This window comes from Plutella xylostella, chromosome 22, assembly GCF_932276165.1.
Source record: "Plutella xylostella chromosome 22, ilPluXylo3.1, whole genome shotgun sequence".
Classification (NCBI taxonomy): domain Eukaryota; kingdom Metazoa; phylum Arthropoda; class Insecta; order Lepidoptera; family Plutellidae; genus Plutella; species Plutella xylostella.
Genome location: NC_064002.1, coordinates 2,592,519 through 2,620,427, shown reverse-complemented (window position 1 = coordinate 2,620,427; position 27,909 = coordinate 2,592,519). Strand labels below are relative to the sequence as shown.

At 35.6% G+C, this 27,909-nt stretch overlaps 5 protein-coding genes across 7 annotated transcripts; all 5 read left to right on the top strand.

The window, feature by feature from the left end:
• The first annotated feature begins 4,926 nt into the window (after positions 1 to 4,926).
• On the top strand, positions 4,927 to 7,548 carry LOC105384940 (endocuticle structural glycoprotein SgAbd-5). 2 transcript variants are annotated; one of them, XM_038105399.2, is made up of 5 exons: positions 4,927 to 5,077; positions 5,277 to 5,431; positions 6,430 to 6,640; positions 6,982 to 7,049; positions 7,441 to 7,548. In XM_038105399.2, exons 1-4 carry the CDS (start codon positions 5,075 to 5,077, stop codon positions 7,030 to 7,032), a joined length of 420 nt encoding a protein of 139 aa, XP_037961327.2. In that variant the 5' UTR covers positions 4,927 to 5,074; the 3' UTR covers positions 7,033 to 7,049; positions 7,441 to 7,548. The 2 variants fall into 2 exon arrangements, with proteins under 2 accessions (XP_037961327.2, XP_037961326.2); XM_038105398.2 differs by lacking the exon at positions 6,982 to 7,049.
• Positions 7,549 to 8,505: 957 nt separating this feature from the next.
• Positions 8,506 to 10,652, top strand: LOC105384941 (endocuticle structural glycoprotein SgAbd-5). The gene is made up of 4 exons (XM_011555239.3): positions 8,506 to 8,638; positions 8,873 to 9,024; positions 9,459 to 9,681; positions 10,399 to 10,652. Exons 1-4 carry the CDS (start codon positions 8,636 to 8,638, stop codon positions 10,450 to 10,452), a joined length of 432 nt encoding a protein of 143 aa, XP_011553541.3. The 5' UTR covers positions 8,506 to 8,635; the 3' UTR covers positions 10,453 to 10,652.
• A 349-nt stretch (positions 10,653 to 11,001) lies between these two features.
• On the top strand, positions 11,002 to 14,657 carry LOC125490327 (endocuticle structural glycoprotein SgAbd-5-like). Of its 2 annotated transcripts, none has more exons than XM_048629241.1 (3): positions 11,002 to 11,055; positions 12,668 to 12,792; positions 14,437 to 14,657. In XM_048629241.1, exons 1-3 carry the CDS (start codon positions 11,053 to 11,055, stop codon positions 14,630 to 14,632), a joined length of 324 nt encoding a protein of 107 aa, XP_048485198.1. In that variant the 5' UTR covers positions 11,002 to 11,052; the 3' UTR covers positions 14,633 to 14,657. The 2 variants fall into 2 exon arrangements, with proteins under 2 accessions (XP_048485198.1, XP_048485197.1); XM_048629240.1 differs by lacking the exon at positions 11,002 to 11,055 and adding an exon at positions 12,019 to 12,124.
• An 8,341-nt stretch (positions 14,658 to 22,998) lies between these two features.
• LOC125490326 (flexible cuticle protein 12-like) lies at positions 22,999 to 24,063 on the top strand. Its single transcript, XM_048629239.1, has 3 exons — positions 22,999 to 23,121; positions 23,467 to 23,594; positions 23,720 to 24,063. The coding sequence occupies exons 1-3, from the start codon at positions 23,113 to 23,115 to the stop codon at positions 23,943 to 23,945; spliced, it is 363 nt and encodes a 120-aa protein (XP_048485196.1). The 5' UTR covers positions 22,999 to 23,112; the 3' UTR covers positions 23,946 to 24,063.
• Positions 24,064 to 26,886: 2,823 nt separating this feature from the next.
• LOC119690471 (flexible cuticle protein 12) lies at positions 26,887 to 27,909 on the top strand. Its single transcript, XM_038105606.2, has 3 exons — positions 26,887 to 27,045; positions 27,287 to 27,417; positions 27,568 to 27,909. Exons 1-3 carry the CDS (start codon positions 27,037 to 27,039, stop codon positions 27,791 to 27,793), a joined length of 366 nt encoding a protein of 121 aa, XP_037961534.2. The 5' UTR covers positions 26,887 to 27,036; the 3' UTR covers positions 27,794 to 27,909.

Sequence of the window (27,909 nt, the reverse complement as noted above, 5' to 3'; positions counted from 1 at the left end):
GATTACGAAGGTCTGGCAGCTTTGCGAGCTTACCTAGTAACTTGGTCCCTGCCCGTAAGATGTCGCTGTATGAAATGGATCGCGTGACTGTTATTTATAGATTATTCAATGTTTTTTTTCTTTTTTATATCAATTATTTACTTCACTTAATTTGATAAACTTACTTCTTAGCATTCTTGAGCGTGATTGCAATCCATATTCGCTGTTTTATTAAAAGAGATCATGTTTTGCTCTTTAACAGAATCTGGTTTATGAATCTGATTACCGACAGTGTTTATTTACATGACATGTTTTTTTTACAAACACTCACACCTTGTACTAATATACTCCCTTGCAGGGTAGGCAGAGTTGAATTGCTGCACCCACTTTTCGCCAGTGTTATGTTAGTCCCAATGTAATAGGGTGCGGGCCTATTGCCATTTTACGGGCACATCCATGACCCGAGAACAAATATCTGTGTTTAAACAAATATCTGCCCCAGCCGGGAATCGAACCCGGGACCTTCGGCTCAGTAGTCAGGGTCACTAACCACTACGCCATTCAGTCGTTTTCATGACATGTCATGTTAAGTAATATTTAATTTTTTTAAATAAGTACGAATAGTGAGCTCCATTGAAGTCCACTTCATTATTTACATACGAAAGAGTTCAACGCGCTAACGCGCTTATTTCGACAAAGTATTTTGATAATTTGAATTATTTAAAATAATGCTTCATAAATACACCAATTTGTAACGTTTTTAAGTGTTAAGCAAACACTTAAAAGCCCACGTTTGAAAAATTGCATGTTAACCTATAATGGATTGCTCAATTTTTACGATCCATCATACCGAAAAGATCCTTTAATAATTTTACATACTTAAATGGTCAATCAAAGCAGTAATTCCATTTCAGAAAATCCATTTAACTGATGTTTGTTTTCTGTACGGGTGATCAGTAAAATGGTATGAAATATTAGATAAAGTGTTGTAAAAGAAATGCCGTCAAGGTCAACACGTCACTTAACCTGTTCACAGTCAAAGGTCACAGGTTGCGTAACTAGATGATGACTGTTGCCGACCTGAGGTTAATGTTGGCTCGCATATACATATAGAGAACACATAATGTCTAAAATTAATGACATAAATACAGTTAATTGTAACTACATTATGTATTGAATTGAATGGGTATGTATAATGTATTCAGGGATAGGTAAGTAGTAGGGATTCGCACAATCACAATTAAATATAGAAATACTTTTTATTGATTCAGTGTAATTTTGAATAATTACACTCACGGGCAATGAAATATTTCCACTTACAAAATTTCGACATCAAACAACCTCAAGTTTTTCAGAGACTTAATTTAACATTTTTAGTTGGTAATGTCCTGATGCTCTGTTAAATGCAGTGTAGGCGTTATTAAAATACCTTTTTCCGTTTAGGAGTAATTTGGTACTTTTCTCAGTGGAACCTTTTCATTGCCTGTGAGTGTATTTTCTAACTTATGATTCTTACAGAAAGTAATAGGGTAAGCTACCCTATTGTTGACACCCCTCCATTTATTGACACAGCGCGGAATAATTAAAGAAAACAAGACAACGCTTCGTTCTATTTAGTTATATTTATCTTTGAATGCAGCAGTAATAGTTATTCTGTAATGGTAACACTCGGCAGTCCTTTTTACAGCAATGGCTGACCAATAAAACATAGACAATTCGTGCCTCTCAGTTGCTTCTTCAAATTCCGCCATCTTGGATCGCTTTTTGCAAAGGACAGTGGCTACTTTAGGAAGAAATTTGCTAGTATTTCTTTTAAAAAATGATAAATTTGTTATTTGGACTGAAAAGTGAACAAAATTCCTTTTCCATTTCTTACCTCAAAAACCACTTATTTTCGGTTTTAACTTCGAATTTAGGTGGTGTCAATTATAGGTAGCACTTTCGGTATATTTTCCTAATATTGACATATTGGGTCAATAATTGGAAAGAATGTTTTTTGTTTTCATGTTAATATTTTTGCCTTTTCCGGTAGTATATCCTATAATGATCACGTTAACACTATTTAATCATTTATTCCACACGAATTTCCAATTCATGACACAGTGTCAATACAGTGAAATCCAATTATCGACATAGTGTCAGTAATCAATTTCCCTATTATTGACATGTCTATATATAGGCAAAGTGTCAATAATTAGTCTCATAAACGATAAATATTTTTATGGGAGCTTACTATACTATGACACTCAAAAAATAACTTTTCCTGCTTCACTTCTCACTGCCTTCCTGCAACCTATACGAAGTCGTCTGACTATCAGTGGCAGGTGGCCTGCCAACTGCTCTACGTCCACCTGTCATCATTTTGCCTGGCCAAAAGTGTCCTGCACACTTCCCACCCAGCTGAATCCACCTCGTAATCTGTTAAAACTGGGATTCTGACCCGGCGGGTAAACAATGATCAAGATAGTGTTAAGATTCACAAAATTTAATGATATCCAGCTGTAGCGTTTCGATTGGGAAACTGGACATTACCTTAGTCTTGAACATGTTTATCTACAGGCCAACACTCAAGGAGGCTACGTGTAGTTCTGCGAGCATAAACTGGAGATATCAGAGGCATATTCATGATTCATGATGTCTTCATCAATACAAATGCGACAAAGCTACACCACACTTTTTCTTTGGCCTTTCTCTTCCAGCACCTACTTACCAGGTACATGTCTAAGATCAGCCTTGGTCCTGACGGCCAAAAGGCGTTCTATGTCACGCTTGCCAGTTCGTTACCTCCACTCGAGAACTCGATTACTCCAACTGTTTTTCTTCTTGGGTGGCTGGCCTATTGGCATCTCACATTGGTTATCTGATGGATTGATTACCCCATTTCAGTCTGCATTACGACTTTATATCGGTGGACCTGTTAGCCCAGCCGTGACCACGTTTCTGAACCATATGGCATCAGCGGCAGGACGCACTGGCTGGAACCTTTGAGAATTAAATGCCCAGGAGATCATGAGACGAAGCAGCCTAACTCAGTGGGACTAGTCTGCTAGCATCAGTATTAGATGCAGTACATATGGTATGTCAGATAACTAATAATAATAATAATAAATAATAAATAATCTTTATTGAAAACAAGCAGAGTAAACATAAAACATGAAAACCCTGACTCCCAAACTAGGTAACCCTGTATCTTGAGATCTCAAACTAGAGAATCAAACTAGCTGACGACTTATGGTATGTGACACTTATGGTGTTTCAATATATCACCATGATATATCAAATAGAGAACCGGACCCATGGTACCCTCCTAAAGGTTTAATTCCTGTTAAAAACGGTTTTTATTACCTAATATCAAGCATGTCAATAATTGGTACAGGAGGTGTCATAAATTGGAAAACTCGTGTCAATAATTGGGAAATAGGGGTTCTTTCAAATTTATAGCTGATAATAAAAAACTAAGACTATAGGGTCATTGTTTTGTCAAAAATATTATAAATGAATATACACCTGAGACCGCTACAGAAAAAAATACCACAATACTAATATTTTATGCGTATTTATGGCCAGTTTTGCAGACGACTCGTCTTAAAGTGTCAATAATTGGGTAGTTTACCCTAGTACCTTTAATTTTAAAAAAACGCGTGAAAAAACGCGCGTTTAAATAGATAAGTCTAACGCAGAGTGAATACTCTTATGTTAACATCCAATGCAAACCACAAAAAGTCGGAGAATCATATTCATTTATGTTGTAATAACAAAAAAAACGCATTTAGTGTTGACAAGAATCTGTCACCAATTATAACTTTCGCTTCCATTTTTGGGACACAGTCATAAATCAAGTACAAGTACAAATATGGGTGCCGCACCCAAAGATCAAAAAGGTTTTCGCATTATGACATAACGTGGCCTACTTATTGACAATAGCCAATTTGATGAATCTTTAGAATACTATCGGAGAATCATCAAATTAAGTACTTATATTATTTTATATACAGGGTGTTGCAGATACTAGGTTGTTAGCATTGTTGCCTCAGTGTCTGCCATGTACAGCAGCCAGCCACATCTTGTACTAATGTACTCCATTGCGGGGTAGGCAGAGGTGCATTGCTGCACCCACTTTTCGCCAGAGTGTTATGTTAGTCCCTGTAGCTAATTGTAACTGAATCTGAATAGAAATTCACACGAGTGCGTCCATTTCATCAGCTTTGCCGACGCCCGCGCCTGTTCCTCTATACATTCATGAAAAGACGTCCAATACGTGCGTAGGGCGCTTACTTACTAGGTGGGTGCCGGCGGCGGCGGCGGCGGTGGCCGAGTCTGACAGGGGGCGCAAAGACGCAGCTCTAGGACTGGGTTACGCGTTTGCGCCTTTTGAGTGGGGTCAGGGGAAAAAATGCATACTTATTTGATGAAAAAAGGAACACGGCTGATCGACTCTTGGGATACGTAGGTAAGTGATGACCCAAGGGCTGGCAAGTACCTCGAACAAAGACTAAGCCTCGCCATAGTCGCCATTTATTTTTTATTGTTATATAGAATAAATAGATTTTCATACAAATATTTCCTCTACAAAGTACAAAAACTAGTTAAATGTTAGTTGGTTATCCGTTTCAAATTAATGTCCTTAGGTGATTCATGATTGGTTCACGATTGCAATTACCTATAATCGTACAAACATCAAAAAGTATGTGTATAGTAGGAGCATTTGTAAACCACTTTGACTGAAGTATGGTGTCTTTAAATGTATACTTCATAAGAGTTACATTTGACTACAAGTGTCGCCTCTTATGTGCCTTCCAGCTTATGTAGTATCAAAAGCGTGCGCGCGAATCGTCAGTAAATATACTTGATTGCACCCGCTGCCTTGTCCATAGGAAGACTGAAGAGGGAAGCTTCTGTAATTACAAACCTGTATAATACTTCTTCAATTTAGTTTTTTTTTTATTATGGTTTGTAGGTATAAACTCCGGTATAAGCGAGTTCGAAGACTTGGCTCGGGTCGACATTGACTGCCAGGACCTAGTCGGCAAAACAAGTTCGATATAAATATTCCGAGAGGAAACAGTGAAGTGCATAACAAAAGGGATTTTATAAAATGGTAAGCTTTTGCAAATACAATCGGTTTTAAGAAACACGAACTCTGATTGTGGTTAATAATACGAGTACCTCATAGTAATAAAAGAAGTGAAATATCATTAAAAACTCTCCTTTGATTACTTTAAAGTAAAGAGTTTAAAGTTATTGTAAAATAAATTTTAATAAAATACACAATTTGTATGCGTTTGTTTTTATTTCAGGCGAAACTGACACATTTAGCTTCATTTGTTTTAATATTATCATACTGGGATACAAATGTACTAGGAGCTGAGGAAAATAAAGAATCCTCTGATGCAAAAGCAAAAACGATCGAGTACGAAAATGACAATAGTGGACTAGGAGAATATAAATTCAAGTAAGTCAAGTATATTTCATTAAACTACTACGAGATGATTCTGTAAAACGACATTGTAGATTCATTTACACCATAAAATGACAAGTACAGTAGTATTCTATGATTTACACTCACGTGCGTGCAATGAAAAACTTCTAAATGTTACTAGAACTTTTTAATTGCTCGTGAATGTCTATTTCGAAATTATACACTTGATAATGACAACGATACTACAACGATGAGTCTTCGATGAATTTCTTACAGAATCACCTAGCTGATCTCTTTTACCAGTGTAGTCAATCTGAAGCATTTTAGAGCAGTCTCTAGTCAAATCCATTCGGTATAAAATCATCGTAGGCTCATAGATAAATGTCAATGTCCTGTCCTAATGCCATGATATGCGTGACTTTTTCATGATTGATGAGTTTCATTTATCAGCCTACGGTTTTCTTATAGAATCATCTAGCGTTGTTGAAATAGATATCTTATTACTGCGTTTCCATTATAATTTATAAAATAATGTATATTATTGTGATCCTCCTTGGAGTGCTTTTCATAAAATTAGACCAATTTTAACCAAATAAATGTGCGAAATTACATTTAGTATTTAATAAAAATGTAGGTACTCGTTACGTCCGAAAGGACCTATAATTCCTTGCATTTATGTGTTGCTATGAGCACTGCAAAACTGGTACGTCCTTTTTACAATTCAATCAAGAAAGGAGCCCGCACCGACAAAACATTTTTTTCTTATAAATAAATAAAATATCTAGAGCATATTGGCATTTCTTCTACCTAGCAAGTTAATGAACTTGCAATAAAAATACGTACCAATCAATCAGGTCCAACCTGATTGGTTAACGATAAATAGATAGATTTTTCTTCGTAGGTATATGTATTACTAGGTATACCTTCATATTTTACGTTCAGAATATTCAGTTGTTTTATAGTATAAATGGGAGATTATACTCAATAGATAGCTAAAGTCTTCATAAAGTTTGCGTTTTTTTTCATTCCAGTTTCCGAACGTCAAATGATATCGAGCGCTCGGAAGAAGCCAAACTGCAAGACGACGGCACTTTTGTTGTGGAAGGGTTCTATTCGTTCACAGCAACCGATGGAAAGAAGTACTATGTTGCGTACGTAGCTGATAAAACTGGCTACCACCCGACTGTTATTGATGTACCTGAGGTGACGAGGATTGAGGAAGAGATATCACCACCCGTTCCTGTAAGTGACAAAAAACTATATACAGAAAGAAAGCTGGCTAAAGGTTACCTGCGCCAAGCTGTCAGTTTCATACTATTTCCGAAACTGCATTGATAAGTGCTTACAAAATCTTCATAGAAAACTCTATCGGCGCTTGTAACAAGCGTTCTTTCTGTATACTGCTATAGGCGTACTTCTTATCCATAATCCAACACACGATCAATCCACCATCATCCTGTTTAAGATTATTACTTATCTGCACACCAAAAGCTAATACTCAAATACTCTAGCCTGTGCAATGTGTGTAATTTCATAGATTTTTCATATTAACCTTTGTTACCCTTTCATGTTTAACTTTTCAGGGTGTTCCTCAAAGCATCACTAGTCATGCTATCGCGACACTTCTGGGATAACAGCTTGGAAATCATCGGTACATCATTATTATTTGAACCATCTCATTTACTAAGGATTTATTGTATACTAATTTCTAAACCCAATGCTATATGATTTACTACATGCAATATATTATATAGAATATGTCAAAATAGCGTATGTGGTAAAAGAAAGATGTTGTTAGTTTATATTCTAGTCCATTCAAAAACATTTAATTTACATCTAAGTAATATCTATACACTAAAATTGAAAAATGGACATAATGTATTGTAAAGGCTATTTAAATTTCGTATAATATTCACTACTCCCTTTGTGCAGTGATTTAAGTCAATAATAATAATAATTTATTTTCTTTTTGTATAATGATTAGCCTACCTCGGCAAGGCTCGGCAAATGAGTAGAAGCTATAACTATCGTTATATTTTCAGGATATCGTTGTGATTTCGGCTCTTCCTCCAAACGTGGTGGCTTCGCTCCTAGGCGGATAAACAATTTACTAACATTAAAAAGTAAAATAAAGCTTTTGTTAATACAAACTTGAAGTATTTAATTTTTAGTATACCTAGTATATCCCTACATTTATCACATCACCATTGCCACAGCTATCATATTTGCAAAGTCTAGTGCTGAATATAATAAAAACAGGTCATAGATAATTTTATTCACAAGCCACCACTTGTTTGCTAGATGGAAGGCTCAGTTAAAGAGTGTCATACCCTCAAAACTTTCTACATGTCTCTCTCTCTCAGCAGGTAGCTGGACCAAGGCAACTGAATAATAGAATATTCAGAAATTGAATTAGAATATTCTCCTAAGCTAGACCAGGGTCTGTCACCGTGAGGGAAATATTAACTAGGAGGATGCACTAGTCGTGCATCTGCCAGCCATCAACTATGAGATCTCATTATCCGCACTGGCATTAACACATTAGCAATCAACAATCCTGCGGGGTTTACACTAGTGATAAAAATTGTAGAAGTGAACATTATAAATAAGAAAAACTTGGAAAAGAAGTGCACACTGCATTTTTTTTTTGAAATGCAATGACTATTTATTTTGTTAAAGTCGACCATATGTGACTTGTTCAATTTTACCGCGGAGCAGGCGCCGAGAGGCTGCTTCATTTAGATAGGTGCCTTTACCCAGGTGCATACTGTAAGCATTTGGTACCACTATTAATACCATTGCACCAGTTGACTTCTCACTTTCTATTGCCAGGTTCAAACACCACTTTACCTCAGATCCAGACCTGATCTATTCTCTCAAACAAACTTACTTATTGATTGATCATTCGTGATTATTTCACGTTTCTTGTGCTCGATTTTATAACGTAAGGGACGTTCACACTGACCTCGTTTATACTTATTTATAGCATAGGAAGCCTGAAAAGGGCGGTCTCTGTGCTCACAAACAAGTAATAAATAACAAAAAAAGATTTCAATTTTGTTTGTTTCTTTATAATAATGGCGACTAGGTATAAACTGCGGTTGAGGCTTCACAGCTCGTAATATTACCTGTTGGCCGACATTGATCACCAGGGTCCCAGGCGGCTAAACTAGTTTCATTTAAATACTTTAAGAGCAAAAGTTAAGCGCATACTGCATAAGTGAACCTATATTCTAAATGGTAAGTTTATCTGCAATTGTAACATATTTATTTTGTTTACTTACACATAATGAGCACTGATGCTTAGATCATCATGCAAGATGTCTCTACCGGGAGTAATTTTATCAGTGTTCTTAATTCACGGTAAACCTAACCAAATTCGTCTGCCACTAATAGTTCCGCATGTATGACTATACTTTTATCAAAAACATAACTGTATGATGAATACAATGCATATACTTTATTGTATTCCAGATGAAGATCTCATATTTCATTTCGTTTATTGTTATTTTATCTTTGGAGAGAAACGCACTTAGTGCGGAGGACGCGAGAGAGTCATCTGAAGCGAAAGCGAGAACCACCGAGTACGAGAATGATAACAGCGGACTCAGGCAATATAGATTCAAGTAAGTGTTTTTTATACAAGGGACAATGTTATCAGTGGTCGCGCAGAATAGACAACCAATATATACAGGGTGAGTGACATCAATGAATGCTGTAAAACCGCATATTGGGAAATTTGATAAAATTCCGCCCAAGGTCAGATTTTGGCTTTGGGATGTCCTTAATCAATAACAAGCACCTATTCTTTTTGTTTTTTTGAATACTTATTATTTTTTTTTTATTTCACAACTCATTTATTATTATACCTATTAAATTTGAGATGAACTATTCGTAATAATAATATGTATATATAGTATCCGGTTTTCACCAAATACGTTAAGGCACTTGTAACGCTGTGATTGAATAAATTAATTTGATACTTTCGTATTGCGTCAGGTTAGATTTACTAAAATGAGAATTGTGCTTTATTATATATTTTTATTACGATTGTTTACAGGTTCCACACAACAAACGACATCGAGCGCTCAGAGTCTGGCCGGCTGGACGACGACGGCTCGTATATTGTGGAAGGGTTCTACTCCTTCGTAGCTGACGATGGGAAGAAGTACTTTGTCACGTATGTCGCTGACAAAACTGGGTACCACCCGACTGTGGTGTCTCCTGAGGATGTCGTCCAGATAAATGTAGATGCTGAAGAAATACCGACGCTGCAAGCGCCTGTGAGTACATATAATATAATATATGTATTAACTATTATTATTCCGGCATATTTGTTAAGTTATAATTCGCATTTTGTAGATTGTCATTGATTCTCATCAACATTTAAATCGGATTTGGTTTAACTTAGGATGAACACAGTAGTTCGTAAAATAAAAGTTATGTGCTGTGATACAAACTTTTGTAAAATATATTTTTGCCTGTTTCTCAAATTTCTTAAAAAATATTTAAATAACAACAAAAATAATAGGTAATGTTCATATCTAAAACAATATTTCAGAGAGTAAAAGCATGATGCAGATATGGTGGAACAGGCACTAAGTTAGAGCGGTGGTAGCTCAGTCGGGTAAGCGCCCGCTTCTCACGCAAGAGATGCGGGCTCAAATCCCGACGCTGACGTACTTAACTTGAGTACAATGTATACCATCGCTCTTACGGTCAAGGGAAACATCGTGAGGAAACCTGCATATCTAGATTTAGCACATCTAGATATGTGAACCCACCAACCCGCAGTGGACTAGAGTGGTGGGAAATGGTCCAAGCTTAGGAAGGCAGTTTAGACCTTGAGGGTATGCACAAAGGTTCCACTCGAGAGAGCCAGGTGCAGGTACTAACACCCCCACAGAGAATAGAATAGAATAGAATAGGCACTAAATCCTAATCAAAATCGAAGTAAGTATAAGAATATGTAAAATAAGATTAAATCTTGCTGTTTTCAGGGTATTCCTCAATCTGGCGTGTCCAGTCATGTGGTGGCCACTCTGCTTGGATAGAAAATATATGAAAACATCGGTTTGAGCATTATTACCTCGCTATGGAAGTACCATTAACATTGATAAGAAGTGCCCATAAGTAAATCTCTATCTACCCATAGTGTAACAAAAAATGAGATGTACCTACACCAAAATGTATTGATCAACAACGACAAAAGTATTGTGTAATGGATCTCAAAAGATTAAATTCGCTCCTACAATGACGATTGTTTTATTACTCAATCAATATTTTGGTATTCTCACTTCAAGCGAAAGGACAAACCTTACGTAATTAAAATTAAAAATCTTTTTAAACATCACTTATGAAAGTTATGATGGTTAACAATTGTTAAAAAAAATATAGAAGTTTTCCTACTTTATTATACAGAAGAACAAACAATATAAACTCTATCTACGGCGTATATTGAACAGTCTATAATGATGTCAACGACACCCTCCCCCACATTGTAATCCCAGGAATGAGGTCCAGACCTAACGTGGTCTAGAAACTGGAAATAGGTGACAGTGGAAGTATTAAAGTGTGGGCTGCGCTCCTCAAACCGCAGTCAAAGCCTTAAACACTAGTTAGTAAGAAACGCCTACCTACATTCAGAACAAGAAATGGTAAGTTTTGAAACATTATTTTTGTTAGATGTTTAAGTAATAATTATAACTAAAATTTGGGCTGTTCAAAATGTAATTGGATTGATCTCGCATAAAATTTACAAACTCAATGTTTAAGGGAATCTCAACATAATAAGCCGTAGGCATTGACTTATATTTATATTATTATACTGAAGGTCAGCCACTCATTTCGAGACGAATGGCATCTTTAATAATGTTCATTATGCTATGCCTAAATTATACACTAACAGTTTCGGAGATAAAAAAAAAACAGTACCAATACAATAACACTATCCTTTGATAACTGGTACTTATTTTCAGACCTACCGGAAGATGAAAACATAAAAATTTATTATTATTATTTATTATAATAAACATCTTTCTTTTTATTTAAATAAACATCTATTGTTTATATATAATAAACATCTTTCTTTTTATTTAAACTTTATAGCTTGGAAAGTTATAATAGTTTAATTAAGTGGTTGTCAATACAATTTACAGTGCGACAAACTTATCTGTTCCGGTGAGAGCAAACTAAATTGATCAATATATCTCATTATTTACTAATGAATATATATATTGATATAGGTTAGACGGGTTTATTGAAACCACAAGAGCGAATTACCACTATTGGCAAACTTAAATCTTATAAAATGAAGAAGTATTACACATTTACGCGAGCTGTCACCGGAACAGATAAGTTTGTGGCACTGTAATGTCCTTTATAACCATATTTCTTTCACTTTAGCCGTTTTTACGTTACTAAAATGGCCTTCAAATCATTAGTAGAAAACATCCTGGATTAAATTCTAGTTATGTTAATACATACTGTCGTTTAGTATGAATTCTACAAAGCCATTTTTGGTTTTTAATATAACAAAGTAGCTTACTTTACTATCGATTTATAAACTTGATTCCAAATTCATTAAGTATTCAATACTTAATATTATTTATTTCTCACATACTTTGGACCATTTTCTTTTGTAAATTAAATCTGTAAGGTAGTGTCCGCCTTGTATTTTTATGTTCGTTCGTTAATAAAACTACGCAAAATAAAATTATGAGATTGGTAAGATTGCAACAGTTTAAATTAACGTTTAGATCTGTTCAAAGTGAAGGACAGCACTTAACTTTATTACATAAAAATTGCTTGTTACGCATTATGAGTTTATAACTCACCACATAACTTCAGGGTTAAATCCGCATCAAATTTTATTAGAACTAAAATTATTAGTATAATATTTTTGTCATAAAGGTCAAGGTTGTAACATCTTCAAGCTTTAATATTTAATGTCAATGTCGATTTTATAAATTTTAATCATGTATAAACATACTATTATGCACGCGGAAGTGTTTAGATCACTTCACTTTATTAACATTAATTAAGAGTTCTCATTAAGTGTCACTTATATCCATTTTTTCACTTGAGTAAATCTATCTAAGCATGAACTTCTTATTTCCTACTCAAAGACAAATTCAACCAATCACAGCGCTGCATTCCATATTAAACTTCTGCTTAATTTGAAATTCTCAGTTGTGAAACCGACAACTACTACCAAAACAAAAACCACAGGTTTTAGGCCTTGACATATATTTAAAATATTGTTTGCAGATTCAGGTACTCCTGGTATTCTTCGTGGCCGCAGTTCTCAAAACAAGCACAGCGAGAAGTCTTAGTGATACGGATCTGCTAAAATACACATTCAACAATAATGGTCACGGAAGCTACAGTTTTGAGTAAGATCAAGTTTTGTTAATAATAGATATAATAATTTATGGTAAATACACAGACCTACTTAAAGTTCAATTATAATTTACTGGAAAATACATGTTAAAATAATGGCGTGAATATTTAACACAATACCTATAATGCAATACTATTAATCCATCACTTTTTGGATTAATTGGGACAAAACAAATCATCCTGTTAATTCGATATCTCTGTTATTTTGTTTAGTGAGTCGCAATAATTTATTATTAGTAGTCGCAACAATTCTACTAAATCTTAGCCAGAAAAATATCTCACGACCTTTGGTAACAAGGGGTCAAACCTTAAAATGTCAAGTGTCATAATAACGAATCATAGACCATTGCTCTACCTAATTAATTCAGCTCTTGTAGATTATGTAAATACGGTAACAGAGATCTATTGTTCTTTTGTAATGTACTACAACAACATACATACTTTTCATGCTATTGAAGCCGTTAAAGATTGCCATATTGTTGAGTTTTCTACATAACTTCGCATACGGGACGAAACCTCTAAAATTTAACACCTGGAATTAGGGTTTCGTTTTTCCCGACATTTTTCTGTTCCCGGGAAACGGGAATTTTTTTCAAGATTTCCCGGGAATTCCCGGGAAACGGGAATTTGTGTAAAATGCTAGTTTTTGCTATTTTCGGGTATTAAAAGTCTATTAGAACACAATTAAGTAAGTCAAATATATTTTTATTACTCGTATAGGTAGAAAAAAGCAACAGTCAGATAAATTTATAACCAAAATTATAATTATTTGTTTTACAAGCAAAATCATTTGTTTTTCTTAATTGTAAATTAAACAATAACAAAGGTATTTTAATGAAAAGGAAAATAATATTATTATATGACATTAATTAAAATACAAAATTCATTACACTTGTACATTACACGCTAATGCTTTAGAAAAATTAATTAATTCAACGATTTATTGCTCAACCTACTTCTTATTTTGGTTTTTTCTATGCGTTAGTAATTTTATAAAAATAAACGCGGACACAAAACGGGGACATAAAAAATATAATATATCAGGCGCCACTAGCGTTAGCTTTTACATACTCTTTGGTCACATATATGTAAAAGCCGATCTGTTGTTTGGTTTTAGGCTGGCGGTAGGACAAACAGATAAATAAAGATGAAAATATTGAATCAGAGGTGAAACAAAGTGATGTAGATGAGTCATTTATCTTTGCGAAATGACGGGGCCTTTGTGAAATAGTGGTAGATTATGACTTTTGATAAGTTTTAGGTAGGAGAAACAGATAAATAAAGATGAAAATATAGCATAGAATCGATGAAAAGTAAAACCCGGGAATTCCCGGGAATGCTATTATTTTTCCCGGTTTCGGGAAAGACGAATTTCCCGGGAATTCCCGGGAACGGGAATTCCCGGGAAGACGGGAACGAAACCCTACCTGGAATGCAATAAGTAGGACATCGAAAAAAAAAACTAAGTATTTTTGTCCTGCTATATTAAATATGCAGTGGCGTCAGGATCCACTAGATATTATTATAACAAAATTGGTAAACAGGCAAATGGGGGTATTCAGTTCATTATTCTTAACCACTTTTTACAAGAATGACATTGGAATATAATCTCTCTTCAACCCTATTCAATGTTGCAGATACGAGACTTCAGACGGCACGTACAGACGCGAGGACGGCGGCGTAGTGAACGACGTGTGGGTGGTCAGGGGCGAGTACGGCTACACCGACCCCCAGGGCCGGAGGTACTCTGTGCTCTATGTCGCAGATGATAAGGGCTTCCAGCCGTTACCTAGCGAAGGCGATACTAGACTCAATGATAGAAGGATTGTTTAGTGTTTAAATAAATATTTTCTAAGTATGTTTTCTGGTTTTAATTTATAAGTTTCAAATAAGTTATTTCATTCAGAATGAAAGTGCTGTTTCTTTATGTATAAAGAAATATTTTAGGTATAAAATTTTAAGACATCAACAGTCACCACATTGCACAAAATTTTAACGAGTCTATAAAACCAACGGATCTGAACTATAAAATTATGCAATCAATAAAATATTAGCGTACCACGTTGCACTAAAAGTTACCATGGATAATCATAATAAAACTACTAATAATAATAACAGTGAGAAATGATCCCATCAGGAAATCTTTTTAGAGTACCTATGTTGCCGAGGGTACCCGAGTCTATGTCAAGTACTAAAAGTACCTTTTTATTACTGATTACTTGATTGCTCGCTTAGAGGGATGATACTCTATAATTATTTATATTGCAGATAGCGTGTCGAAATATATCCTCGTCAAGTACTATAATTTGTGAGTTGAAGGTGTCGAAAGGAACATCCACAGATGTCATGATGTGAAATCATGGTACAATTGAAGTTACATCTCATACTTAAAGGTTTGTAATAATTAAAAACAATATTTTGAAAGTTATACCGAGGTTTTTATCACTAAACTAATCTTGAGCCAATTGATTTTGTTCACAATAATGTCTCGATTACATTTGCATGCCTTTTATTTGAGTTGGCTTGTCCAATAGTTATCGATCACGCCCTGACAATAAACTTATACAATACAATACAATAGAGTTACATAAGCTGACTATCAGATGTAAAGCCATGCAAATGTTTCCCGTACGTTAATCTTGATGGTGTGTGTCATTTCTGTGAAACATATAAACGTCTGTTCTGATTCCTATCAATTTGTTTCATGCACTAAGTTCGTACCCAAAATAATTATAACAAGATAATGTTAGAAAACTATGGACTTTAAAAAAAATATGTAGTATTAATCATTGAGTAAATTAATCTTACTACTACTACGGTGAAATAATAAAATATGTAGGACGTAAGAGCTTTTAGCATACGAAATGTCAACACTATTCACTCATTCATTCTCTTAACCTTGTACCGAATCAAAGAAAACTAGTAAGTATGGATGATGTAAGAAAGCCGATTAGCCAAAATAATATATAATTGGCCATGCACATTCCTTCTGATTGCATTCTTTCTATTGCATATTGGGATTATTGTGTGAGCTTTCCAAGAGCTTGCGGGCTTTCTATTATAAACGCTCTTTCCAATTTAAATACAATTGGATACTGTGTCAACATCAAGAAGGATAGTCGCTGTTAACAAAAGCTGTCATTCAGAACCTAGATTTTTCATGACAAATGACAGGTGACTTTTAAAAGTAGAATAGCCACAACTATTGGCACATCTGTGGGACAAACGGTCGTGATACTTGGATTGAGTCTGAAATATGTGACATCACGTGCAGTGGAGGAAAGCGATGGGTGTCGGAGGTCAGCGCCGAGCTCTGAGGTTCAACACTCTGTGACGTAACCGATACCCGATTCATCATTTCTCAATCTTAGAACGTAGGTTATTACCGTGCGAAGGCGATCGCTCGAGATTTGCAGACTTGCAGAGGTCGCAATCTCGATAGTGTTTCAGAAACAGAGCATTTCTGAATCAGGAGGCAGTTTGGTGGGAACAGGCGCTGCAATTCACCAGCGAGATGCTTTAAATTTGATTTTATTATACCCAATTTGGCAATTTGTTAGGAAAGAAAGCTATATACGAGTATCAGAAATTTGAGCAAGATGCTGGTGCAAGTAGTTCAGAGGTTATTGGGTCAAACACAGATATGGACCACCGAGCGTGCTATAAATTAAAGATTAGGTAGTTTTACACGATATTAGTTTTGTCGTAAAATTTATTTGAAACTTGTAAGCATTCAAATCGACAAATCATTCAATCTTTGTAACCAGAACGTAAAATTTAAGTATTGTGTAATTTCAAAACATAGATAGACATAAAATGATTATTCTTTAAATGCAACTAATCAGTCTTTGTAATACTCGTAACAACTAGCAGGCGGATCAGTAGGCGTGCTCAGTTCTCATATGATACAACCCATTACAAACCAATTGAACACAAACGTACGTAAAATGAAAACCTTGGCCTTTTCCACGTGATTACGGACTATGAAACGTGGTGCGTCCGCTTAATTATTTGGAAGCTTCCAACGCAAACGTTTTTAGACTCTACCTCGATAGATACAGTGGCTAATTTAAGTATTTTGAAGTGCAAAAGTGCATCATCTGTCGAATTACACCTATTGAAAACGCTAAAGGCCGCATCTGATGATGGATGTTCCCACAACCACACAAAAATGTTAAAACATTATGAGTAGCCTACACCTGCAGGCATTTGCAAGACGTTTCCTAGATTTTATTTATTATTTAATAACATGATTAAATGCGTTGTACGTGTAAGAATTTTATTGAAACTTAAATAACATAGAATTTAAATTAAAACCTCTACCGATGCACCTAAACATCATTGCACGCAATCATGGGTGACAAATTAATATCTATTTTAACACTGTAATGATATAAATTTATCACAAAATCCCATAACATCGCTAAGGTAGAAGTAAATGAACTGATAGGGCATTACCAAAGACCTATATCTGTATTGTCGTGTGCTTATCTATATATGTACGCGTTACTCAGCGCTGAGTTTGGCACTTCATTACGTTTGAAAAGTTGTGTGGGGTTACCACCACCGAACATTCGTAATAAAAATCCATAAGCAGCGTCGCTCGCTTGTCAAATCTGATGTTACTTGTATGTATCTGACCATTGACAAAGGAATAAAGAGAGGACATGGCATATCCACGAAAAAATTGCGCCTACCTAAACTTTGGTTTCAATTAAAATGGCGGCTTTTTTCTTGAAAAATGTAAACAAACAAATTGTTTGACAACTGAAGTACCTTGTGTTTGGATGTCAATCAACATGGCGACCGGTCGCAATGTTGTAATTTTAGGCAAAGACAAAACTACTGTTGTCCTTTTTTACGTAGGATAACACCAATAAGTTAAAAAGAGACTACGATATATTTTTAAGTACCGATTTTTATGCCAGGTACTCTCTTTATTCCTTTGTCAATGTATCTGACAGATGTTTGACAGGCGAGCTACGATGCTTATGGATTCTGAATCGCTTATCTGTCAGTGGTGGTACGGCAGCTGTTCAATCCCGACTACGCAGTACACCGGTAGTACCGGCTTGATACGCAGGTTTTACGCCGACTAACCTTTACATCTATCTGCATACATTTGGCAAATTAATTAGCTAAAGTATTTACCCCTTTTTGCATTTTAAATTAAAGTATTGCTACAAGACACTAATTAGTAAGTGTCCCACTGCTATGTGAAGTTTTTGCCAGAATTATCTATACTTGCAAACGGATCGCATCGGCCCGTATAACAAAGACAACGGACTCGGGTTGAACGAGTGACAATTAGGAGTGATTCTGTAAACACAAAAATATTTAATTTTAAGCACTGTAGACAGCTCCGCTCACTACCTACTAGAGTCGAGGCGGCGCGGCGGCGGCGTCGCAGTGGCTTTAGGGCGCAATGAATAATGGCTCATTTACAATGTCAAGTACTCGCCTCGCCTGTACCTCGCCCGCGCCGAGCCACCGCCTCGACTTCTCCAGTGAGCGTCAAAGTGGGCTCGCATATAGAAAACATACGGTAGGAGCGCTTTTTATCGCCTCCGCCGCGACTCCGCCTCGACTCTGGTGCAGTGAGCGGAGCGCCTTAGGTATCTACTTATTGCTCTTTAAGTAATGACATTGACAATGCTAAAATTAAATAACATCCAATCTAATTTTAAGTATTATATCATGTTTCATTAAGAAACGACTACTTAATTATATCAAAATAAGTATAACACATTTATCAAATTCAAAGTCGACATTTACAATGCAAATTTTGCACAGAAACCAGAAAACTTAAGAAATATCATTTAAATAAACACAAAAACAGGTATAAAAGACAAGATCTTAAAAAATTTCCTAGCACAAAAGAATTTTTCATCAACATGAAATTGGTAAGTGAAAGACCTTTTGTAGTTTTTATCGTTATAGCCTAAGTTCTAAGCCAACGCGGCTTAAAATCTCAGTCAGAATTGGGATCTCCCGAAGAAGAAGCTCTGTATCGATGTTATCGACATTCAACACAAAGTGTCCTCAAAATATGCAAATATCTTAGATATCTACATCTAAATGAGACACGTGTAATTTAAGCTTCCGTTGCGATAAGCGAACTTACTCTTATTCTATATCACGGAAAACGTAGGAACGCTGCTGCACGAGTCACGGCTCTGTCCCGTTGTATTAAATGTGCAGATTGCACGACAGCTCTCGTTCGTTTGTTTTTCGTCAGTATAGAGTAACTCTGTCTTGTTGTGTATTCCTATAGGAAATACGTCTGCCTTGCGGACCCCGTTAAGATGAGGCTCCATTGGTGCGTTGCTTTACTGTCACTTGGTCCCAAAGCTCAAAGGAACAAACTAAAAAAAAATTGTACCGACGACTATATTTAACGAAAGTCATATAAACTAATTAATGATAAACTAACTACTAAAATGATTAGTGATTAAAATCTGTAGATCACATCACATGAAACATTTATGTTTTTTTCTCCCAGGTGTTGCTACTATCCCTGGCGGCGGTGCTGGTCGCGTGCGCTGCCTACCCGCAGGAGGGACAAGTGAAGCAGGCCAGTCCTTATGACCAAGTAGACGTCAGCAGCTATGGGTAAGGGTACAAATATCTTTGTCATTTTTATTTAATAGTAGGATGGTAGGTAAAGAATGGGTACACTACATAATTCCGAATTACTTTTTTACGAATATGAAAATAACGATTTTTTAAATTTCGAATTTCATAGTTCCGAATAATTCACAATCCCGAATTTTAAGTTTTCGAATAACGAAAATCACGAATAGTTAATAAACGAAATTTCAAACAACACATTCATTAAAATGACGAAAGTCAATTTTCCGAATATTATTATTTCGATGTTTCAAAAGTACGATTTTTATTATATCGAATTATTTAAATTACGAATCCCGAAGTTTTAATATTCCGAAAATACAAATTCCCGAATGTTTCTTAGTTAACAAGAAATGGTTATCTATTATGAATAATGCAGCATAATGCGTATAAAAACAATATTTTTTAAGCTATATTATGTGAAACGCTCCGCTCCGCTTCGCTGCGCTCCGCTTTGTTTTTCGATATCAATGTGCACCTAACACGCTCCTCCTCGCTTTGCTCGTCGTCGCACCTATCTTTAGGTTTAGGTCCTAAGGTTTTTAAGTTTAAACACCATAAAAATCCTAACAATTGTTTTGCTCTATATTTGAAACGCTCCGCTCCGCTTCGCTGCGCTCCGCTTTGTTTTTCGATATCTATGTGCACCTAACACGCTCCTCCTCGCTTTGCTCGTCGTCGCACCTATCTTTAGGTTTAGGTCCTAAGGTTTTTAAGTTTAAACACCATAAAAATCCTAACAATTGTTTTGCTCTATATTTGAAACGCTCCGCTCCGCTTCGCTGCGCTCCGCTTTGTTTTTCGATATCTATGTGCACCTAACACGCTCCTCCTCGCTTTGCTCGTCGTCGCACCTATCTTTTGGTTTTGGTTCTAAAGTTTTAAAGACGTTTATGTTTTTTTGTCAAAATCACGAATTATCATATTTCCGATCGGGATTTGACTTTTTCGTGATTATAATAAATCGGTATTTTATTTTTCGTATATTAAAGTAATCGTATTTTTTAACATTCGTATATTTAACAATCGTAATATCAATATTCGTGATTATAATATTCGAAATTATAATTTTCGTGATTATTATAACTCGGTATTTAAAAAAATCGGTATTGCAATATTTCGTAAATTACATATTCGGGGTTATCAAATTCGGAAAAAAGTTTTTCGGAATATTTGGGTGTTCCCGTAAAGAATATATGTGTAATCTAGTGCAATGTAGTGTAATTTCATTCAGCAGGCTATGCACTGGCTATCCGTCATACATACATACTTTAAATAGTCCATTGGGTAAATGGTATTGTTATCCCATAGTTGATATTTAAATGTTTTTGTGTTTGGGGTTTTCATTTAATAATTGTTTTAAGCATTATAATAACATTTATATAAAATAATATATTTTTTCAGATACGGTAATACCCACGGACATCGGGATGAAGGAGAGAAAATAGGTTCAAAACTGGCCAAGACCGCGGACCACCACTGGACGCCCGCTGAAGCTGACGAAATTCGTTAATATATAACTAACCGGATGTTTGATTCAAAATACTAGGTACATGAAATGCTATGTTTAAATAATGCAGCGACAATAGCAAATATATTTTTATAAAATATATAAACAAGTTGTTGTTTTTTTTATTGTTTAAACCACGTGTTTTAAAGTGCGAGATGTGAAAAGTCTCTATAAGGGAAGCAGTAACACACAACAGAGCTTTGATATTAGATTTGGTTAAATAAAAAGTATACAAGTGGTTGCCGGGGGTAGCCCGCTTTGCCCTAAAAAACTATTAGCCATATTAACGAACATATATGTTTTGTCGAAGCTCAGTAGTTACAAACTTAAAGTTGGTTGAATATGTATCAAAACTTGATATACATAAAAACTTGTTTTATACTTCTTGTTCGACAATAGCTGATAACTTTCATAACAAAATCTCTTTAACAGTTTCTTGTCATCAGGATCAGGTTCTTTTTTACAATCCCCTCAATTATTGAGCAACCAAACCCCAGCCATGCTGGTAGTACTTAATTACAAAAAAGATATGCAAAGTAAAGTTATTAGACAACTTGAAAACTAGAGAAAAACTACAACATCCTTGGACCGTCATTCATGATGCTTGACAAAGCCTCTCACTTCAATATTCGTTTTGAGGTAGATTATGTACTCGTCCGTTGTAGATTACCCTATCGCGTAGAATCGTTGATGGTATGTCAAATCGTTATATGTCAAGTCAATATTTGAGACTATCTATGTATAATGTGAAATAAGCTATCTATTATTCTTCTATTTGTACACATACCTACTAGTGTCTGTACGTACATGAATGTGGAGATTAGGCACATAATCTTATTTTTAGCGTGTTGGTGACTAACACTAGAGTTGTGGGTTTAGGGCAGGTCTAGGCAGGGCTGGTGAAAGAATTATATAGTTTAGATAGATAGCGTGAGTCATTGACTAGTCAGGGTGCACTGGACCCGTACGTTCATATAAATAAGTACAGCTGATACGACATGTAAATAAGAAGCTACCCTAGTAGCTTCTTTTTGGTTGGACACAATATATATGGCTACTTTAAAAAAACATTACTTACATTGTTTCTATTATGCTTGTGGCGGGAGCCATCGGTCCTGTTTACTCATTTCCATCCCATGAATCACAAACTGCATCGCTTCCGTTTACGAATGTAAAGTCCAAGTACCCTTTGTACATGTAGGTATCTTTTCTGCATAACTGGAACTTGCCCAAGAAAAAAATTACGAATGACCAGCGTAAAACACCTTAATATCTCGTATACAAATTGTAAAAAGCTATAACTAACCTACCTAAATCAATTTGGAAATCAATATTTAAATATTTTATTGCACGTCAATATTTTGCTTATGATGGTCTTACTTTTAAGTAGTTCTTAATTAAAAGTACGTACGTACGCTTCCGTATTACCTTACCAATTGAAAGCAATCGTGATGCGGTAAGTAAAGCTACAATTTTAAAAATACAACCCCGTTAATTTTTTATAGGACCTACCTATTAGCTATTAGACATGAATTCAGAGTACCTATCAATGAAGGTAGGTATTTATCTAAAAATAATCAGTGTAATTTTAGCCGCTACAAATCTGAAACATCGCTGAAGCGCATTATAAGCAAGGTTTTCAGGGTTTGCAATTTTCAGAATACACTAGGTACTGTTAGGGGACATTACGATGTGGTATGTTTCATATAACTGGAGTATTAGTAACTTTCGTCAAAAATAATCTAACACTGTTGTTGTTGCAAGTTGATTGAAAAATTACTGTGATTGCATTTTGCATTGTTAACGTCTAATTTCACTACACTATTAATCCATCAATCAAATCTAACCACCGCTCAACTGATTCAGAAAAATAAAAACATATAATTAGACAAATATATTTGGAAAGACGTAAACGATGTCCTCAGCCGATACACAGCTGGCTTTTGAAGTGGCGGTCCCGCAGCGCCCCGAACGCGTGTTGAAATGCATAAATTCTACTTATATATTCAAAAATGTACACTTGATGGCAATAAAATAATTGATTTGATTTGATTTGAAAAAAAATGCATACTATATCCATATTCTAACGAGTATAAAAAGATGAGCCCAGATCTATCGCCACACATTCCTCAAGTTACCTCGATTCAGAGCACCCGATCACTCCAAAATCAACATGAAATTGGTTAGTTGTGATTTTTATGTGACAAAATGAAGTGTTGTGACACCGCAGGATCATTAAATTCAAAGTCAAAGTCAAAGTCAAAGTCAAAGTCAAAGTCAAAGTCAAAGTCAAAGTCAAAGTCAAAGTCAAAGTCAAAGTCAAAGTCAAAGTCAAATGTTTTTATTTATCGTATAAATATAAAATTTTCTGATGAACGACAATTTTTACAAACTAAGGGGCTCTTTCTGTTTTAAGGAGAAGAACGGAATCAAGAAACTTCTGAGCTATCTTTTAGAAAAAAGACTTAAAACTAGTTGGTAATTGGTATACAATATTCTTATATGTCATATATATGTTTGTTCGCAGTTCGTAGTCCTTGCTCTAGTGGCGGTGACGGCGGCGGCGCCCCAGGACAGGTCGGCCCGACAGGCCTACGGCGTACAGATCCTGCGGTATGAGTTCGACAACATCGGCCTCGGACAATACAGATACGGGTAAGTCGCATCGCCTTAGAAATTAGAGATAGTAATTGGCTCCATATTCAAAACCAGTCGTACAAACAAAGCAACAAAACAGAATGAACATTAAAATCTCAATAAAATCCACTTCCCGCCACCAGGTACGAGCAATCCAACGGGCAGAGGCACGACGAGACCGGAGAGCTGAAGAACGCCGGACAGGAGAACGAGTCGCTGGTAGTCCGCGGTTCCTACTCGTGGGTGGGTCCCGACGGAGTCACCTACACCGTCACCTACCTGGCCGACAACAACGGCTACCAGCCCACCATCGAGCAGGGTCCTGGCGCCGGAGTGCCCGCGAATGTCCTCGCCACCATGCTCGGTTAACTTAAAAAAAAAGCAACAGTAGAATAAGAAAATACTAGTCCAATTGAATAAAAAGTGTACAAATTTTATGTTGAAGAAAGTATAGAAAAGTGCTCTGATTAAATAATACCGAATTGTATATGTTTTGTTTGATTTTTTTATTTTTATTTTTATGGGTGCTAGTTTGAAGAGTAGGTTAAGTGGGTACATGTAGTCATTTACTGTCTCCGTTAATAATTATGATAGTAAGGGATATTAATATATATATATATATATATATATATATTTCGCTTCTGAACATCTACCATCATCTATCTGTATATTTATATAAAAGAAGAAAGTGACTGGGCATCAACGCACAGTCCAAACGGCTCAAGCTACCATCATGAAACTTGGCACGTAAGTTGCATAACTGGACCTTGCCGTAGACCAGCGTAAAACACCATGATATCTCGTATAATTGTAATAAGCTATTACTAACGATTACGAGGTTTCTTATTGTCATGCATTTATCTCTACTATTGAAAAATCTGACCTTAGCATAAATAAATCAATTTGAAAATATATTAATGAAAATATTTGAAAAAATTGTGTCACACGAATTAATAAAAACCATATCACCACATATCTCACCAAACCAGCACGGATTCTTTCGAGGCCGAAGTGTAAAAACTAATTTAATTACTTATACAGATTATATTCTTAATGCTCTTGATGCTGGTTGCCAGGTGCATGCCGTGTATACTTTTAATTAACCCCGAGAAACAACTGTGTTGTTTGGGGTATCATGTATACTGTGCACTTTTTATGGGATTAATAAAAGATTTATTTATTATTATTATTATTATTTATACCGATATTTCTAAAGGTTTTGATAAAATAAATCATAAAATTCTTGTAAAAAAATTATTAAAGATCGGTATACACGGAAATCTGTTTCGGTGGATATCGTCTTATATTTTTATTTTATTTTATTTTGTTTTATTTTGGCTTCAAACAGTCATATGGAAACAAAATATACATGCTATCTTAAATCTAAACTTATAGACTTGGAGGGCCGAAAAGTTAAACATAAAGTAAATAACAGGAGAAAACTTCATTAACTAGTTATAGTAACATTGCAAAATTTTTAATTCATTGTGTGTAAGTTACAATTTTAGTAGGTGTGTAAACTGCGAAAATCATATATTAGCAATAGGAGCCAAGCTGTATCGTTGAAAGGATATATTTCCAGGACCCTTACCATTGAATCAGGAGTCCCGCAGGGATCGCATTTGGGCCCATTCCTATTTGGTTTATTTATAAATGATATTGATAACTTTTTGCATAACTCACTTCATCTTTTGTATGCAGATGATACTAAAATTATAAAGCTATACTTACATTAGAAGACTGCAACCAATTACAATTTGATCTCGATTCTTTCCTAGACTACTGTAATCAAAACCATTTACATTTAAATCCGGAGAAATCTCCTTTTCACGTAAACATAATCCTATATTGTACGATTACCATTTTTCTGACAGAGTATTAAGACGTGTTAACCAAATAAGGGATCGGCGTGACTCTCGGTTCTAAAATGCATTTTAATATTCACATTGACAACATTGTTCTAAAAGCATATAGGAGTCTTGGATTTTTTTTTGAGTATCAAAACCGTTCAATCGTGCTGCTACACTTATAACACTGTATTACTCATACGTCAGAAGCATTTTAGATTTTTCTAGCGTGATATGGAACTCTCAGTACAGGATTCACATTGATAGATTAGAAAAAAATACAAAACAAATTTTTAAAATCATTAGACTACCGATTAGGTAACTGTTTTCAAGACTACAAAATCTCAGGTGAGCGACACAATATAATTTCCCTTGAAATCAGACGATCTTACTTAGATTCAATTTTCTTATATAAATTAATAAACAACCATGTAGATTCAATTCCTTTACTAAACAAAGTAGAATTAAAGTACCACGAATCGCTTCTCGTACAAAATTTATCTTTTTTTCAAGCTGTTGCAGCACTAACTATGCAAAAAATACTTTTTTTGACGAACTGCAGATAGCTACAACAAGCATCTCACTGATGTTGACATTTTTGATTTATCCTTAAGCCAATACAAAAAAGAAGTTTTAGAAAGATTTAAAAAAAATGTGATGAGTTTCGTTAAACATAAATGTTATTATAATATAGGTACCTATATTTACTAAATTTATTGTTAACCTAAACTTAAACTTTTATTATAATTCTTTAAGTGTAAGCGTATGTAGTGTGAATTAATGTAATATTTGTGTATCTTTTTATGGAACTCCAGGTCTATCTACAAAAATGTTTGTTAAATTATTACTTAGTAAGTGACTGTTTGTTTCCTGAATAAAAAAATATTTGCATATTTTATTGCACGTCAATATTTTGCCTGTGATAGTCTTACCTATATCCATAAGTAGTTGTTAATTAAAAGTATTACAATACCTGAGTGCTTACGTGCAGGAATGGAACACTTCCGTATTTCCTTGCCTGATAGCAATCGTGATGCGGTAAGTAAAGCTACAATTTAAAAAAAACACTCCATTATTTTTTTGTAGGACCTATGAATTCAGAGTACCTATCAATGAAGGTAGGTATTTATCTACTATAAATCATTAGTTTAGTTATAGTACTGTAATTTTAGATGCAAAAAATCTGAAACATCGCTAAAGCGCTCAGAGGACTTTTTCATGTGGTATGTTTAAAATGACTGGAGTGTTAGTAAATTTCGTCAAAAACAATCTAACACTTTGATAAGTTGATTGAAAAATTACTGTGATTGCATTTTGCATTGTTAACGTCTAATTTCACTACACTATTAATTCATCAATCAAATCTAACCACCGCTCAACTGATTCAAAAAAATAAAAACATATAATTAGACAAATATATTTGGAAAGACGTAAACGGTGTCCTCAGCCGATACACAGCTTACCTTCGCAGCTTTTGAAGTGGCGGCGCCGCAGCGCCCGACCGCGTGTCGAAATGCCATATTCTAACGAGTATAAAAAGATGAGCCCAGATCTATGGCTACACATTCCTCAAGTTACCTCGATTCAGAGCACCCGATCACTCCAAAATCAACATGAAATTGGTTAGTTGTGATTTAAATGTGACTAAATGAAGTGTTGCGACACCGCAGGATGATTACCTTCAGTGCAATGGATTTTTTGTGACAAAGTGATCTTAAATGCATCCTTGAAATTGCTAGGATGTGACACGGATTTCGACATGTTAATGATGCAGTGGACAAGGGCCTTGAGTCATCATCATTCTTGACGCACCCTGAGTGCCTGATGGAGTGCAAGAGCTCTATCGTATTGTTTTGTTCGCAGTTCGTAGTCCTTGCTCTAGTGGCGGTAGCGGCGGCGGCGCCCCAGGACAGGTCCGCCAGGCAGGCCTACGACGACGTACAGACCCTGCGGTATGAGTCTGACAACATCGGTCTCGGACAATACAGATACGGGTAAGTCGATGCGCCTTAGAAATTAGAGATAGTAGGTGATCTTCTAGATCTTTGGCTCCATATTCAAAAGCAGTCCAACAAAGCAACAAAAACAGAATTAACATTTAAAGCTCAATAAAACCCATAGACTAACTCACTTCCCGCCATCAGGTACGAGCAATCCAACGGGCAGAGGCACGACGAGACCGGAGAGCTAAAGAACGCCGGACAGGAGAACGAGTCGCTGGTGGTCCGCGGGTCCTACTCGTGGGTGGGTCCCGACGGAGTCACCTACACCGTCACCTACCTGGCCGACGACAACGGCTACCAGCCCACCATCGAGCAGGGCCCCGGCGGCGGAGTGCCCCCGGCTGTCGTCGCCTCCCTCCTCGGTTAAATTAAAAAAAGCAACATTAGAATAAGAAAATACTAGTCCAATTGAATTAAAAGTGTACAAATTTTATGTTGAAGAAAGTATTGAAAAGTGCTCTGATTAAATAACACCGAATCGTA

Bases quoted from the DNA above. Each gene is read 5' to 3' on its own strand.
- LOC125490326 (XM_048629239.1), top strand. The intron at 23,595-23,719 runs GTAAGTCGCATC...TCCCGCCACCAG, and splicing joins CTCGGACAATACAGATACGG to GTACGAGCAATCCAACGGGC.
- LOC105384941 (XM_011555239.3), top strand. The intron at 9,025-9,458 runs GTAAGTGTTTTT...GATTGTTTACAG, and splicing joins CTCAGGCAATATAGATTCAA to GTTCCACACAACAAACGACA. The intron at 9,682-10,398 runs GTGAGTACATAT...TGCTGTTTTCAG, and splicing joins TACCGACGCTGCAAGCGCCT to GGTATTCCTCAATCTGGCGT.
- LOC119690471 (XM_038105606.2), top strand. The intron at 27,418-27,567 runs GTAAGTCGATGC...TCCCGCCATCAG, and splicing joins CTCGGACAATACAGATACGG to GTACGAGCAATCCAACGGGC.
- LOC105384940 (XM_038105398.2), top strand. The intron at 5,432-6,429 runs GTAAGTCAAGTA...TTTTCATTCCAG, and splicing joins CTAGGAGAATATAAATTCAA to TTTCCGAACGTCAAATGATA. The intron at 6,641-7,440 runs GTAAGTGACAAA...TTATATTTTCAG, and splicing joins AGATATCACCACCCGTTCCT to GATATCGTTGTGATTTCGGC.
- LOC125490327 (XM_048629240.1), top strand. The intron at 12,793-14,436 runs GTAAGATCAAGT...TCAATGTTGCAG, and splicing joins CACGGAAGCTACAGTTTTGA to ATACGAGACTTCAGACGGCA.